Raw genomic sequence first — 17215 nt, 5'->3', positions numbered from 1 at the left:
TGGGGCTAGGGGCAGAGCTGGTGTGGGGTGGAGAGGGCCTGGAGGTGAAGCAGGACTGGGGGCTAAATAAGGTTGGGGGAGGAGCTGCACGCCCCCCCACCCCGGATGTTCCTCCACACTACCCTAGGTGGGCACGCTCCATGGTTTAGGGATCACTGCTTATAAATATATTCCTCCTATTCAGGCACAACCACCCCAGTGTGCTTCCTTCAGCAAAACACACACAGGAAAACAAGCTATCAGTAACTAACTCTGTGTCATGATTCAGGGATTTTAGAAACATTTTATTACAGCAGGACCATGTGAGTTATTTAAAAAAACCTCATTGTTAAAAGGCTGCACAATGTACACCAGTACACAATTGCGCACCTACATTTGGCAAACAACCACACTCAGCCATTTTGCACAAGCAGTGTGTAAACACACAGCAGAGTATCTAGGCGTGAGGGGGACTTGGTGACTCAAGGGGAAGTGGTATGAAGAGTGTTCCTATAGTGCCGGTAACAGAACACAGCCATCTAGTAATGAACAGCCTGTGCCTCCTTTGCTGAAGGGAGAACAAGCTGCTTTTCAGTGTTACTCATGTTCTCATTGTGTGCTCCATAGTCGCGCATGGGGAAAGGTCACATGTAAAAACCAGCGGGTAGAACAGGAAAGAGAAGAATCAGGAGATTCCTGAGCAGAGAGGAGAATTACAGAGCCAATTTTAACCAATGCTGACACAGTTCTTCTGCCTCATTCTTTCTCCCGGTCTTCCCTTTTTTTGTCTCTACTCTTCCCTCTGACTTTGGAAATGATTTAGATGTTGCTTTTCCTGGGTTCCTGGGCCAGTAGCTTTGCTCAGGCCAGTCTCTTGCAACGGTCAAGATTTATCTGAAACATAGTGAACATCAACCACATTGGATCCATTTTAAATGTCCTGCACTGGGTGTGTCAGGTTTGACTACCCTCGGGTGACCAGACAGCAAATGTGAAAAATAGGGACGGGGGTAAGGGGTAATAGGAGCCTATATAAGAAAAAGACCCAAAAATCGGGACTGTCCCTAGAAAATCGGGACATGTCACCCTAGACTACCCATTTCAGCTCTTGTCAGCTTCTACTCCTTGGGATGCATTGGCCAGGGCAACGAGGTGAAAGGAGGAAGCCTTTTCAGTACTTCCCATGGGGAGGTGGTGTGGCTAGTGCCAGATTGTTGTGAAGTCTTTTTCTCTTCTGAAGCCCTCACTTAATCAATTTGTGAGCACCACTGCTATATCAAGAATTAAATTTCCATCTCTAGAGACTGAGACATCATAGTCTTCTACCCAGCACTGGAAATCTCAAATTTGTTTCTGTAACACCTGCTGTAGGTGCTCTGAAGGACAATGGCTCTATTGCTAAATGCTATAAAGATGCATTTAATTTTTAACACTACATTTCTCCAGGCTAGCAGGGCTGCTGTGGGCAGAGGCACAATGTACATTAGGAGACAGATGCAGATAAGTAATGGGAAGGTGGTGCTTAAACCTTACAAGGCAGGTTAAAAGGTAATTAAATTAAATTAAGCTTTACCAAAACCAATAGGAGTTGCGAATGTTCCTCTGAGAATTAGACTATAATGATGAAATTCACCCCTGAGCGGAGGGCCAACACAAGGCTTATACAACACATAAATCCCACTTTTACTTAAGCTAAGGCTTAAAGGGTAACTTAGGTGTTGCACAGACTTTGGACTTGTCTTTTGCTCCAGAAATACTCATTGGGGTGAAACTCATCCCTCTGCAAGCATTGATTTACTGTCACTGTTCATGAGGGATGCAAAGCTATTGAAATGTTCCTACAAAAGACAGAATAATTGTGACCAAGTTTCATACCCTCACACATCACAATATGCTGGAAAGGCTGAGCTTGCGTTTACAGATTTGGGCACTCAGGCCAAGCAAGCATCCAAGCAGCAAAAAGCAATGGAATGAAACTACAGCAGCGGTCATGCAACATCATCTAGTGTGGAGCAAGTTTGTTCAGCTCCCCACAAAGCTGAGGAAATCAGAGAGCTGCTTAAGTTTCCTCAACAGCAGGAGTGGAGGGGTGGGAGCAAGCACTTTATCTGCTTACGACTAAAGCTGTGTAAATCACCACAAACGTGTTGAACAGAGAAATCCCACAATAGTGTCAAACAGTATAAGAATCAATACTAGAACTGCTGTTATCCACTACAGCAAATGATTTTCCAGTCTCCTCTTGGGCAACCTACACTATCTGGTTTATTGATTTGCTACTTTATTTCAGTAGCTGTGTATCAGTAAACAGTGGTTAGGAAACTGGGGCCTAAGAAAATACTAAGTTGGGCAAGGAAAGGCACGGAAAAGGGGATGGGGTTGATATAAAAAAAATAAAATTTGGGGTGAGAGAATCATCATCTGTTTTTTCATGATGTAATCTTCTCAGAAATACCACAGGCATTTTGAAGGTTTATACTGAAATTGTCCCTTACAGTTGCTAAGGGCATGTCTTTAAGGATGAAATCTAAAAGAGACAGCTAGGATGTCTAGTAAAACTCATGTGTAGCTTTGGGGAGCTATAGCTACCAGTTATAGCTATGGTGGTGCGAGAATGAGCTAAAAAAAAAAAAGTGCAGTTGCTTTGAAACCCATCAGCTTTTCCTGCACAGAAAATATTAATTTGTCTTTCAAAAATTGGAACATAGTTGCTTCTTGTGCATGAGTTTCTGGCACAGTGGTTTTAAAAGTTTTCATAGAGATTGTGGTGAGAAGGACCAACATATGTAGCATGTAACAAGTAAAGAAGTTGGCTAACTGCAGTGAATACAAATAGAATACCCATGTTTCATGTTGCTGTTGAAAAAATGTGCCTGTCTTGGTTTATATCAACAGATTGATAAGTCTCAGCCTACATTTCATGCTTCATTCTGATTCAGGACTGAGCCACATTCTGGCATGAGTGACCCATGTATTTCTTCAGCTTGAAAGGCCTTACTCTCTTTAGCTTGTTCTCACTATTTCTCTGGAGTAGGGGATGTCTCTGTTCCACACTTTCCTTTCTCCAGCCATGGCGGGAGAGAGGCCCAGCTCCACAAAGATATTTAGGATCTGGGCCAGAAGCATGGGGGAGGGGGCAGTTCTGTATTACCTTACACGTTTGCATTAGATGTCTATGAAACTCATGTTAATTAGAAAAAAGCATCCCCAGACAGCTTAGATACATGTTGAAATTTACCTAGAACAGGGCTTAGTCAACTGTTTTTTCTGTTGAAACCAAAGGGAGGCTGATCCTTGCGATTTCAGTAAAGCGATTTCACAGGGACATTGCTACCTCCATGCAATAAGCTCAGAGTCAGCCCCTTCTGTAGAAAGACCCAGTAAAGTTATTACTGTAATTACATTTATGTATTTTTATTATTTCTATATAATTATGTATCGATCCAACGTTTGCTAGAAAAACATTCTTCTTATGTCCCATTTTATGTGTTAAGCACTGACATAGTCCTTGGTGTTACACAAAATCCAAAGGAAGCCTTCAGCCCCATCATCGTGGAAATGGTTGTAGGTGCCACCTTCCCAGCTCAGCATGGCTGTGAGCTTGTAGACATTCCCTCACTTATGCCTCACAGACAGAATGGAATTTTAGGAAGGGGCAGCATGAATGGCTAGAGTGCAGCAGACAGAAGTGGAGATGGAAAAAGAGTTACCAGGGCCGGCTCCAGCGTTTTTGCTGCTCCAAGCAGTGAAGAAAAAAAGCCGCGATCAGCAGCACTTCCGAAGCAGCTCTACCCTGCCGCTTCCTTCTTCAGTGGCAATTCGGCGGCAGGTCCTTCGCTCCAAGAGGGACTGAGGGACCCGCTGCCAAATTGCCACCGAAGACCTGGACACGCCGCCCCTTTCCATTGGCCGCCCCAAGCACCTGCTTGCTGCGCTGGTGCCTGGAGCCAGCCCTGCTTATAACCTTTGAATGGCAGAGTGTTGCACCTGGTATTTCAACATATTCCTAGGGAGGACTCTGGACTGCCTCCACTTACATTTTGTGAAATTTCCCTACTCCTCATTAACTAGCCTGAGTCTGGAAGACATGGATGCTGTCCCCCAGGGCTTGCCACAACAGCCCCTAATCCTTCGAGTTGCTCTACAGGATCAGGGCCTACGTGGCTAAACAATACAAATCAGACATTAAGAGCCCTGGGTGCCGCAAGGGATTGTTTTACAGTGGAGTGGGCAACCTTTTTGGACCGAGGGCCACATCTAGGTGGGGAAATTGCATGTAGGGCTGCGGCAGAGGGTTGGGTTATGGGATGTGCAGGAAGTGGCTCAGGGCAAGGGACTGGGGCCAAGGAGGGGTACAAGGTGTACGAGGGGGCTCAGGGCAGGGGGTTGGGGTGCACAATACGGAAGGGGGCTCAGGCCAGTGGTGCACAGAGGTGTGTGGAGTGCAGGAGGAGGTGCAGTAGTGTGTTGGGGGTGTAGGTGGGGGGGGCTCAGGTCAGGGGGTTGGGGTGCAGGAGGGAGCTCAGGGCAGACAATTGCGGTTCAGGGTACAGGGCTTCAGGGTCCAGGTTCCAGTCTTGCTCCACTTACCTGGAATGGCTCCGGGGTGGCAGTGGGGCTAAGACAGGCTCCCTGCCTGTCCTGGCCCTGCACCGCTTTGGGTAGCGACCGACACCACGTCCCTGCGGCCCCTGGGGGAGAGGGGACAGAGGACTCAGAGCTGCACTTGCCTATGGGTACCTCCCCCAAAGCTCCCTTTGGCCGTGGTTCCCTGTTTCTGGCCAATGGGAGCTGCAGAGGAGATACCTTTGTCCTTTCCCCCCCCACCCCCGCCTAGGACGTGGTGCTGGCCACGTCTGGGAGCAGTGCGGAGCCCACAGCGCCACTTGGGTGGCAAATCCCACGGGCCAGATCCAAAGCCTTGAGGGGCCAGGCCCGTTTTACATGTACAGAAACTATTAGTAAAACAGCAGCTGAAATCATGACTCATATGTCACCTTTGCAAGATGTGATGATTTGCCAGGTTAATTTTAAAAGAACCTCCAGAAAAACACTGGCTACTCATTGGATCAGGCCCATGGGGGTAGAGAGACAACAAAGCGGTTCTGGAGTAAGGAGTGCTGCAACGTATCTTCCCTGATGGAACAAAAATGGTGGGAGGCCAGGCCTGGAATAGCAAATGCTAGAAAGGGTATGTGCCACTGCACATGTCTCAAGAGAAAGAGGGGGAAAAGCCTTATAGCATCAGTTCATTTATGCAGCTGCAGAGTGAGTGCAGCAGCATGCTTAGTGATGGCAAGAAGTAGGGCTGTTATGTGCCTGGAGGAGTGGAAAATTGTGGGTATGGGTGCTTTCAGGGGAAGAGGTCAAGGCTGCCCCCACACACGCTTCATGGGTTCTAGGCTTGGTGCTTCCTGGCCTGGAGTCCTGCCCACTGCATCGTCAGCTAGGCTGAGGAAGCGCTGGACATTTCTTAAGGTGAAACAGAAAGCAGCTATGTAACTTCAGACCAAAACGCCCCCAGAACACCCTATTTCTAGAGAGTAAAGTAGAAGTGGGGGGGCGGGAAGGAGGCTTTAATTTCAAAGTTCTGTGGTTTCCCAACTTACTTCTCTAGAGGGTACGGTGGTATCATGAGGGTTAATGTATTAATGTTTGAGATTCGTGGATGGCTGGTACAGGCAAAGTAGAAAATAATTTTTATTAATATAAAGAGGGAAATGACTTGTGTGTATTTTTTATGCTGGGGAAATAAGAAAATAGAAAAATCAAACATTGTCAAATGATCTGATCAGTCAGTTTGATGTAGTCAAATTAGTTTTCCTTTTTTCCTAATCCATAGTTGCATTTTGCTAACATGTTGTTGTCTTTTTGTGTTCAGCAGGCACCTCTGTCCCAAATTGCCTTTAGTTCTGTCCCCCCTCCTCAGATCTTGTACAATCCAGCCCAGCAGATCCTGACATACGCCGGTTTTTGTCCCTCTGCCGCAGCTCTTCCTGCATATTCATCCTATCCTTTACCTCTTCAGGTACAGTACAAAATGATATTTTCTTGTTAATCCTCTTGAAAGCCAGATACTTCTCTGTAGTAGAACTCCTGCGCTGCTAAATCTTGTCTGCTGTGGGGTTTGTGGGGAGTTGGAGATGGAAGGGAAGATGGATTGGTTGCCTAAAACACAGACTCTCCTCTATTTTTACAGAGAAGGTCAGTCCAGATACCGTTTTCAGATCTTCCCCCTAGGTTCCTTCATTGATCATTATTATGTGTTCCTTGGTAGTGCCTAGGAACCCCAATCAAGGATCAGAGTAACACAGTGTTAGGTGCTGTATAGATAAACGAAGACAATCCTTGCCCTGGAAAATTCACTTTAGAGCAGACAGGATTCAGTAGATGGACAAAACAGAGGAGTGGGGAAGGCTGGGAGGATGAGAAGCATAAATGAGACCAGTTTAGCAGAAAAGCAAAACTTCCCACCTCACCACTTCCTACGCAGTGCCAGATGGGAGTGATTTGTAAGCATGGCAGCAGAGGTAGGTTTTAAGGAAGGATGATAAGGTGAAAGCATTACAGTTTTTCCCCATGTATAGGGAACAGTCTGGGTTGTTAATAGCATCAATAGCAGCATGAAGGGCCATTGCTCTATATATGAGGTATTAACTTTGAAGCACAGTTCTCATGGTCACTAATCCTCTATATTGACTGAAACAAACTGAATCGTAAAATGGCAATTGCCTGAGAATAATCTGAATTTTGAACAAGCCTGCAGTGAGGAATTCACTTTGACACCTGGACTAGCAAAATTAGCCAAAGAAATCTAATCTGCACCCCCATCTTTCTGCTGCTACTCTGGCTCCACAAACAAAAACAAACAAGTCACCTCTCTGTAACTGTTGTTGAGACGTGATGCAGACATGTACTCCGTGTACAGGCATGTGCACATCCCAGCCTGGAGAACTTTGCATAGCGGTGCCTGTAGTGGCTGCACTCGCCCCCTGCGGCCATAGCGCCTCCCCAGGCCGTATAAGTGTGGCGCTACCCTGACCCCCTCAGTTCCTTCACCCCCGATGTCTGGAGTACAGCCTCCGATGCAGAGGAGATGGAGGGCAGGTCTTAGAACAGACATCTGTCTCGCATCATGAAGAGCAACATTTGTGGGTAGGTGACTGTTCTTTTTTCTTCAAGTAGCTGCAGCTGGGTATTCCATGTGTAGTTGCTTCCCAAGCAGTGCTTGTAGGGGTGGGGCTCATCCCTCCCTGGGTCTTTGGGACCAGGAAATACCAATAGAACTCCTGCCCCTGATGTTACAGGGGGACCTCCTGTATTGCCCCCAAAGCCAGTAAAAACTGAACCTGCTCTAGTAGCAGTCTCTCATGAGAGGGTCCCTGAAAAGGGATGTGGGAGTGGGTGGGGAGGAGGGTTGGAGAGGAACTGTATGGCATAACCCAGGGGTTCTCAAACAGGGTCGTGACCCCTGAGGGGGTCATGAGGTTATGATGTTGGATGTCACAAGGTCAGCCTCCACCCCCAAACCCCACTTCTCTTCCAACATTTATAATATAGTTAAATATTTTTAATGTATAAGGGAGTAGAGGGTCACACTCCGAGGCTTGCTGTGTGAAAGAGTCCCAACCACTGTAAAAGCAGGCCAACATGTCTCTGAACAGGGGAGATGGAGGAGAGATTACCACTGGACTGCTGTCCTGGACACACACATCAAAATGGGTGCTTGCTAGGCACCAGGAGCAAGAGGTCCAGCTAGTTAAACCCTGAACAACAAGACCTTCTCTTCTGGGATCTGTGGCTCTTTATGGTATAGTCCTGCTGCCGCACAGGAAGGGACAATTGTCCAAAAAACCGCTGAGAGCTGAATTGCTGTTCGGCTGCTGACCGTTACAGTGGTGTCTCTTAACCGCCAGAATATACACTCCCAAAGCATGCAAAGTATCTCGGGATGCCTCAATGGTCTGCCACACATGGGGAGCAGTGCCATAATTCTCCAGCTGTAAGGCCCTCCTCATGATGACAGCTGATGCCATAATTCTGGCTGCTGCAATAACATCTTGGCAACCACGCTCCTTTCCTCAAGAACTGTCAAAAAAAGCTTTTCCCTGGAGGGTTCTGGCAAGTTGTCTGCAAGCTTAGACATGGCTGTCCAATTGACAAAGTCATATTTAGAGATCAAAGCATGCCAGACCCCAATGTTCATTTGATTTATACCTGCCCTGCTGAGCACCGTCATTTGCTGCAATCACCAGCAGAGAGGTAAGGGCCAGCTGGGAGTAGAAATCCTCACACCCTTGCGTTGGAATGAAGTACTTCGCCATAGGGGACAATGAAGCTGAGGTATTCCAGAAGGCCTTTGCAAACTTCTTGAGAGCCTCATTTAGCAGGAAGGCTACTCTCCCTGGAGCTGATGATTGGGGAACATCCAGCAGCTTGTGAGTGCTCTCTGGCAGGAATTCTGCCTGGATACCTGAGGCATATGGCTGCTATCTTGGGAGGCCCTGGTATTCCTTAAACTAAGTCCTCAGACACTGAGGGAGAGGAAGATTCCAGCACAATAGATTCATCCAGGGAGGATGAAGAGGCGGTTTGCTGTACCAATGATGGATTCTATTCTTGCACCACAGGATCTGGCTGGAAGAGCTCTATAGGTCCCAGGGGATAGGGGAATGGACTCAGCGGTCAATTATAGCTGAGATGGTATGGGAGCAGGAGTCACTGTTGGGAACAGTGATTGCACTCTGGAGTGCGACCTCAGGAGATTCCAAGGAAGCCACTGGGCATAGGCGTAAGGCATTGGTAGCCAGCAGGCATCGGGCTAAGAACCACTGTCCCGACTGTGGAGTAGATGCCGACCTCAGTGTGAATAATGATCTGAGGGTGATCTCTGATGCCTATCCGACGAGAACAACCCTGACCTTGACCTTGAGGGATCCCGGAGGTTCTGTGGTGACAATACGGGAGCCAGCACTGATACAGCAAAGAACCACTCACACTCATTTGAAGCCCAATCAAGAGGCAGCATCAGTGCCGAAGAAGAGTGGGGAATCAGCACCAGTGGCACCAAATGGGACATGCTCCCACTTGTTACTGGGAGAGGCATCGGCACGGAGGCTGGCACTGCACTCAATGATGGGATCTGCTGCCAAGACAATGATGGTGCTGAAGGACACACCACTTCAAGGAAGCCTTCTGTGCCAATCCCAACCTCGAATCCAGTCTGCGGCACAGGTGGTAGGAACTGCAGTGCCAAGTACTCGGTATCTCTGACACATAGCCAAAGGGTGTCAGGGACACAATGGAGGACTAGCTGGTAGATGCCATACACCGGAGAACTCATGAACTAGTAGAGGTCCAGGATTGAGAGGCAAAGCAGGTCTGATGCTGGCTCATGTGCCATCAATGTGAAGACCATCAGCACTGGTGCCAACAACAGACCCAATGGATGTCCCACGGTCGGAACTGGAGTCAACAGTACAGGCCCTTGCTGCTCACCACACGGTACCGAGGAGTGTGTGGATGGACCTGCTTCATCCCATATGCCAGAGGGAGTGGAGTGCTGGTCAGCACTCCTAGAAGAGGAGAAGGAATCTCGCTGAGCCCTGGAATGGTCCCGGTTCATTTTATGGGACCTCTTCCTGGCCACACCAGAGGGGAGTGAATGACCCCTTTTCCTCTTGAGGGAGACGCCAGATACCAAGTGCAGAGTGGCATCATTTGCCAGATCGGAAGGTGACCAAACTATCAGATGAGGGCATCGGAGCCAAAGTGGGCCTCATGGCTTGCTCCAGAAAGATGCTGCTTGAACCGCAAGTCCCTTTGTGACTGACTTGCAGAGTGAGCCACTTTCTGTAATGTGTCCTTCAACAAGCACCTGCTGTGGGGGTTGCTCTTGGGGATGGCCCCTTCTATGATGAAAAATGCTTGAACCCTGGTGAGGGCATCACACAAGGCTGCCAAATACTCTACTAACACTTAAACTAAGCCTCAGGTACTAGTCAGAAAACGGAGAGTGAAAGTGGGAGGTGAAGATTCCATAAAGCTCTGACTCTAGCCACGATCGATAAGGAACTGAAGGGATCGGGCTGGCACTGCCCATACACAGCCAAGGGAGGGGCTATGGCCACAGGGCATAAGCACCGCCCCTGCAGGTACTGCTAGGCAAAGTTCTTTCTCTCTGGTGCAGAGGGCATGTACATGCACGCACAGGGAATTCAAAGCTGCATCTACTCAAAGAGCTAATGTTTGATCCTTTGCTGCTGCCCTGAAATTCCTGGCCTTCCTTGCTCCAGCTGCAACTACTGGCTCCCTCACCTTTCTGCTCTTCCATGACATTGGCCTGTGACAACAGCAGTGTTTAAAAAAAAAAAAAAAAAATGCCCTTGAGTTTGCTGTCCCTGCTGGTGTTTCTCTGCTGATCTAGGTGCTGCTGCTCACTGCTTTAATTGATTGACAAACTGCTGCCTGGGGGAACAGCAGAGCAATACAGTGTAAAGTCAGTGAAGTCCTGATGGAAAGGAAGGTCATGTGGGTAAAGCTCAGGACTGGACTTGGGGGCCCTGACGTCAGTTCCTAGCTCTGCCACGGACCACCTGTGTGACCTTAGGCATGTCACTTAATCTCTATATCTTGGTTCCTCATCTGTAGAATGGAAATAATTAATAACTCTGTGCCTCGCAGGAGTATTGTGCAGATAAAAATTCATTCATGTTTGTTAAGTGCTCAGATACTACAATGATGAAGGCCAGGAAAGTAAAGTAAAAAGCACCACAGAAAAGCCTGCATGCAAATAAAACCTGCATGCCTGAAAATGATACCCTACAATCTTAGAACTTCAGATTCTGAAAACTGAATGTGGTCATTTAATTCACCACAATTACTCCTGTGTGTGTTATAGACCTTACTGTTCTAGAGAGAGGCTAGTAATCAGGGAACATTTTCAACTGGGAATGGTGCTGAGAGTTTCTAAAGATTATAATTAAGTTCAAATCAGTATGACCTGAGAGGAGAGAGACAGGCGTAAAGAACAACCAAAAGATATGACAAAGAAAATAACCAAACTGAAGAGATGCACATTAAGTATTTAGTGATTTGGCATATAAAAACCCCCTCACGGTTCAAAAATAAATCTGTCACTATTTTATCCAAAATTCTTCAACATTTTCCAAAAAAACCTCAACTTTGTATTTTCCTATATTGTTCAATATTTTTGTAAGTGTGTTCATTTGCCTTTTCTTCTGTTCATGACAATCTGAGGCAGGAAGCACCTGCACCCCAGGAGAGATCAGATGCAAGCTTTAGTCTCCACAGGTGAAAGCTATTAATCCTTCTGGAAAAAACCAGCCTTGCTCCATGTACATGAGAATCACACTGCTGGGTGGAGGGAATGAGTTACAGCACTAGTATAAAGGCTCATGTATGTGAGCAAACTCATGATTGACGAAGATGTTCAATGCAGGCTGTCTAATAATTGTTTCCATTTTTGGACATTTTGTAAATAATCTGTTCTGAAATGGCCAAATTCTTAGACATCACCCACCCCCCCACTACTGAGTAAATCTTTGGTCCTAACCCAAAGCTTAGCTCACATTTACAGAAAGCAGAAATGACAGTTACCACCTGTGGGTCTGCTTTCACACTAAAGACCTAATCAAACTGAGGGTGCCATGTTAGTGACTTGTATAGAACATGAGCAAAATTGTCAAAAGTGCCTATATATGTCCCATTTTCAAAAGTGACGTAGGGCAGGATGTACAAAGGGATGTGGACGTTGCAGTGCTGAGCACTGCAATGTCTAACTCCTAGGTACCAGCCAGTGGAATCCCCACCACCACCTGAGGTGGTCAGGCTCCCATGCACTTAAAGGGGAGTTTTCTGCCTCAGAAGGGAGCTTGAGAGAGCTGAGTTGGAAGCTGGCTATGAGCCTGAGACAAAAGGGTGCCTGGCTCCACAGCAGGGAGTCTAGTAGCCCAGAGAGCCCTGGAGCTAGCTGGGATTCTCAAGGCTTCCAGGCTCCTTGCTGCAGAGCCAGGTCTCCTAGCTCACTTGCAGATACCCTATACACCTGGAAAGCACCCAAGCTTTCCAGAGGTACCTGCTGCAGCCCAGTGGTTAGGGCACTAATGTAGGAGACACATGAGCAGGGATCTGAAGTTGGGTCTCTCACATCCCAGCTGAGGGCCCTAACCACTATGTCAGGACACACACACCTGACTGTGGGTGTGCTCAGAGTTAGAGACAGTTTCCACAGATAGGCCTATGCAAAGCCACCTAAGCACTGTGTGCAGTGCTCTGTAGACTTAGGCCTTGGGCACCTAAGTCAGTCCCACTGAGTCTCTCTGAGACCTAGACTCAAAGGTATTTAGGCACCTACCTCTGATTTCTAGAGGCCTAAATTCTTAACTCTGCAAAATGGGACTTAGGCACTTTTAATAATTTAACTCCATAGCAGTCTCTGCTTGGTTAGGTAACAGCTAAAAATTCAGGACCTGAGTCCACATTGTGCTGAACTCAACCGGTCAACATACTGAGGGGCTCTGGAATAGCTAGTAGGGAATCATAAAAAGGTAGAATAATATTTCTGAAAACAAACTGTTTTATACAGATATAAGCCAGTGTTTTTTGTTTACCAAGGGGGCGGAGGGATAGCTCAGTAGTTTGAGTATTGGCCTGCTAAACCCAGGGTTGTGAGCTCAATCCTTGAGGGGGCCATTTAGGGAACTGGGGTAAAAATCTGTCTGGGAATTGGTCCTGCTTTGAGCAGGGGGTTGGATCTAGATGACCTACTAAGGTCCCTTCCAACCCTGATATTCTATGTTAGAGCTATTTCTAAAATTGGCTTATAGCACAGTTTACTCTAATGCTACCATATAGCCATTCTCATTGGCAACACCCCTGATCAAGTGAATGGATAATTGAACAGATAATTATGATTGCAGTAATGGTGGTTGGTCTAGAGGTTACTGACAAAGGAGAAACTAGACAAAAGAGGAGACTCTAAGCCTATTGTGAAAATATCAGAATATTTTAATTTTACACTATGGTTAACATGTGTTGTGAGTATGTGTGCTGTAACCATGCATTTGTATCCTTAGAAATAAGATTACATTTTTATTACAAAATCCCCTCTCTCAGGCCTTGTTTAAATCAACCACATCCGTAAACAGAGGAGGAAATTATCTTCTCAGAAGCACACAGAGGCTTCTTGACTCCAAAGCTTTAATGTCTCTGCTTGCACAGAATTCTCATGGAGAGGTCCATGCCTGTAGAGAGTAGAATGAACAGCACAGGGGATCCCAGATCTGACAAAGGAGAAATTTACCTAGGTGCAATGGTTACCAGTACTAGAATACCACTATTATAGAAAATTACGATTTTTAAAATGTTAAGTACCTGGGACAGTGGCATTTACTTGTCAGATTTTGCATTTCCCTTTTCTTGAAAATAGCTTTTTTTTTTTTTTAATTGAAAAATTTCAGGGTCTTTGAGCACTTCAGAACTGGCCACTCAACACTTCAGCTGACACCCTGGGAATGACAGGTGATTAATCCTGGCCCCTCTGAAGTCAAGGGCAAAACTCCCCCACATAGTGTCAATGCGCCCTTTTGTTTTTAATAAAGTGGGTGAAGCATTAGTGGGTGAAGATGGGCTGCTTTCGTAAGCACCTAGAGTTCCTCACTCCAGTCCAAATCCAAAGGAGCCAGAGTATTACAGTCTAGTCAGTCATACATTCTATACATCCCCCCCCCCCCCCCAACTTACACAGGGGACTATAAAGTGGATCAGAGAATAGGCATCCTATACTGACATAAGGTTCAACCTTATCCACCATCTTACTTAAACTGTTTGATTTCTACCCCTCATTTAAAATAGCTGTAAGGTGGAGCTGTGTGGCTGTCTACAACAAGGGGCATGTCAGCCTGCCCTGTAATTTGGAGTGCGTGGGCAGAGGACTCCATCAGGGGAAGTAGATATATGTGAGTGAAGAAACACAAGAGACAAAAGCAGACACAGCTGGGAGCACAGAGCTGGAAAAAGCCTAGAGACCGAGCTGTTTTGGTGGTAGGGAGGTTGCTTGCTGAAAGAGGTTTTGGTGCTGAGAGCAAGGATGCTGCCCTGGTGTTTGGTTGCTCCTCTGTTCAGGGAAATAGAATTTTGTATATGATTTGTAGACAAGATTGCATCAAAGATACCAGACTCCACCAACAGTTTGTACAGAGCCCTAAACTTTGACTAGCTTATGAGATCAAAAACGGTAACTATAAAATGCCTATAGCCCTAGGATAGTTTCCAGGTAGCAATATGAATTTTAAATAAACGTCTGCATAATCTCTTAAAGCCCACTCTGCTACACTGATTTACCTGGGGGACTAGAGCATTCTCTTTTTTGTGTGTGTGCACGCAAAAGTATTTTATTCAGTTGCCTAGATGGAGGGTGAATTGCATGCATAAAACTCATATTAAGACTAACAAGTGATAAGTGTAAACTGTCTCACCTCCATATGCACTGTATGTCAGTCTTAACGTGTGCATTACCACCACCACAGGGATGTCCACATTACAGATGTGTGAGAGGTTTAATGGTACATACTATATACATTTAATACAGTATAGCTGCAAACATGTCTGTAATCCCTTACTGAAGACGGTATTTTTTCCTTGTTTAATTACAGCCTGCAAGCCATTTTCCAGCATCATCATCTACTGATATTTCTTTATCTGATGATACTCAGCCTCCATCTCAGTCCAGCTCGAACTATGGTCTCCCACCCAATGCCCCACCACTATACACACCAACGTATTTCCTGCCAGAAGAAAAGCCTCCACCATATGCACCCTAGAACACAATTACATTTTAACTGATTTTTTTTTTTTAAAGACATCTTTGCTTCCTATGCAGCTCAGAGTTTCCAAACTATTAAGGAAACTGTTCTATGTTCTATGATTGTTCTACTTTTAACTCCAACTCTCTCTGAGCTAACCAGAATCCTGGAAACCTAAGGCAGGCGTGTCACCAGAGGAAGGTATTGGTCACCACACAGTTTGCACGTAGTCAATTGGGACAGTGCTGTCTGGCTAACATGAGCATGATTTTCTCTCTCAGCATAATACATTGTTTCTTCTAGTGGGAAAAAAAGTCACTAAGAAACACACTTAGGATACTTGGTTCCATTTTCATAAACCCGTATAGAGTGATACTTTTGAATTAGAACTCATAGTCTGGTGAATATACATGGGGAATCTGGATTGAAAGAAATGAGATCTTTTTCCCCTATACTATTCAGTTAAGAGCTCCTTTTTGGTAAAAATGTTCCAATAAATACTGTGTGACAATTGTTTGACAATAAAATATGCTGTGTTTGTATATTTATACTGTACCTAAGTCAGTGTACACATCACAAGAAACTGGATGCAAAATTCAGAGGTCAAGATCCCAGTTAGTATTGTCCTATTCTGAAAAGGTACAAATATAAAATTTTATTTGAACAAGGCTGTTTTAATTCTGTTTGAAATGTTTGAATTGTGTACCAGTCCAGCTAATGCTAACAAAGATAAAATGTCATATCAGTGAGCTAAAGGTGCAATTTCCAGCTAAGTATTTAACCTGTATATAATACTTAGTACAGTACTGAACTCTGTATTTTTCCATATACTGTAAAAGGCAGATGAGATGGGGGCAAATGATTCCTTTTCTAGTAAAAATGGAAACTAAAATACTGCGTGTTGACCTAAATTATGTAAAAAGAGACCTGTCCAGTAGTTTTGAAGCTGTTGCAATGCATTGGTGAATGCTCAGAGTGTTCCTTTTTCCCCATCCAGCCTTCCACTACAGAGAATTTAAAAATACATATACACACAGTAACTCCTGTGGAGGTAGCACCCAAAGGAAAGACATGATCTTGTACTCCCTCTTCTGGATAAGTAGCAAGCACTATTCTCAGCTATATGCTGCCATAATCAGGGATGACAGTGCTTAAACAAGGATGAAAATAATTAATGACTTTCTGAGTTGCCGATTCCTCCTGCACCACTCTAGGGCTTCAATGTTCTTTGCCACATCAGGACTGTGGGACAGCACAGAAAATGTAGTTTGCTCCATGGACCTAGCTCATTGGGCAGCAATTAATCCAGTGCCACACTGGAAACTTAAAAAACAAGTTTCCCAACAGTCAGAGTGCAAAATGGGAAGGGGGACATATTTTATCCATAAGTTTTTAAGCAGTTGTTACAGTAAAAAAAATTAAATATATTAAGAACACTAGATTGCTTTCCTTCAAAGGATGTGAACATTTGAACAGCTGAAATCACAGCAAAACATCATAAAAAATGAATTCAATACAAAATATCAAATGTTATTCAACATGCACCAGAAAAACCTACCTATTCAGTTTAGAATGGTTTCTTAAAAGGATCAGGATCAGGGCAGGAGCAAGGCAAACAGAATTTTTGCACTCAAGCTAAAAAAAATAAAAAACTTTAAGCAAGGTGGAGAGAAGAGTAAATTACTTTCAAAACACATGAGCTAATGATTTTAGTTTATCATAAGTGCTTGGATTTCCATGACTGTACAATATAACAACAACAAACAGCTCAATTTCTCAGGCACAAAATAAACTGCACATATCCAATTTTGTAGAATGTGAATTTTGGCTGGTTAGAAGCACAGAAGGCACAGGGTGTGAACTCTAAGTTTTAGAATGGACAGACACCATTAACTTCAGTGGCTTAGTGAACTACTTGAACTGCTTCAAAAGGGAGGGTGGGGGGGAATGGAGATTTCACTGTTTCTGTATAATTGATTGAAGAGGAAGGTATGTGTCCTACTCTGATGTCTCACTGCTGCCAGTTAGAAAGCAAAAAATGTGTGGAAGAAACCCCCCATCATCACCCTCACCTTTCCCCCCAGGGTGAGTGCTGCTGTATAGAATTACAGATGTCATCAGTTTAGAAATAATACACATTCCCACATCCTCCATATTTTTATACTGTAAATCATAACTTTTTGTCCACACAAAGCAGGTATATAAAGTCTTTACACACACAAATAGTTGGAGCAATTTTTGCATCAAAATGATGCATTTCCCATGTATGTCAATTATTTCAATTAACTTTTTTTAAGCACAGTACACTGTTATAACCTCTTTCACTTAATATCGAGTGTGGAATTGCACAGCACCACCTCATACCACAAAATTCTTATTTCCAGTATCCAAGATACTTCTGGCAGTATAAA

The 17215-nt window shown here is 45.1% G+C and overlaps 1 protein-coding gene across 2 annotated transcripts in view; it reads left to right on the top strand.

The window, feature by feature from the left end:
• The window catches only part of TMEM255B (transmembrane protein 255B), a 112033-nt gene extending 97170 nt beyond the window's left edge, over positions 1-14863 (top strand). For both annotated transcript variants that reach the window (XM_032777808.2, XM_032777807.2), the window contains 2 exons: positions 5861-6007; positions 14655-14863. In XM_032777808.2, the coding sequence (XP_032633699.1) occupies positions 5861-6007; positions 14655-14822 (315 nt within the window). In that variant the 3' untranslated portion in view covers positions 14823-14863. The remainder of the gene's footprint in view (positions 1-5860; positions 6008-14654) is intronic.
• The last annotated feature ends 2352 nt before the right edge of the window (positions 14864-17215 follow it).

Source organism: Chelonoidis abingdonii, chromosome 1 (genome assembly GCF_003597395.2).
Source record: "Chelonoidis abingdonii isolate Lonesome George chromosome 1, CheloAbing_2.0, whole genome shotgun sequence".
Lineage (NCBI taxonomy): Eukaryota > Metazoa > Chordata > Testudines > Testudinidae > Chelonoidis > Chelonoidis abingdonii.
This window is presented reverse-complemented; position numbering and strand designations above follow the sequence as displayed.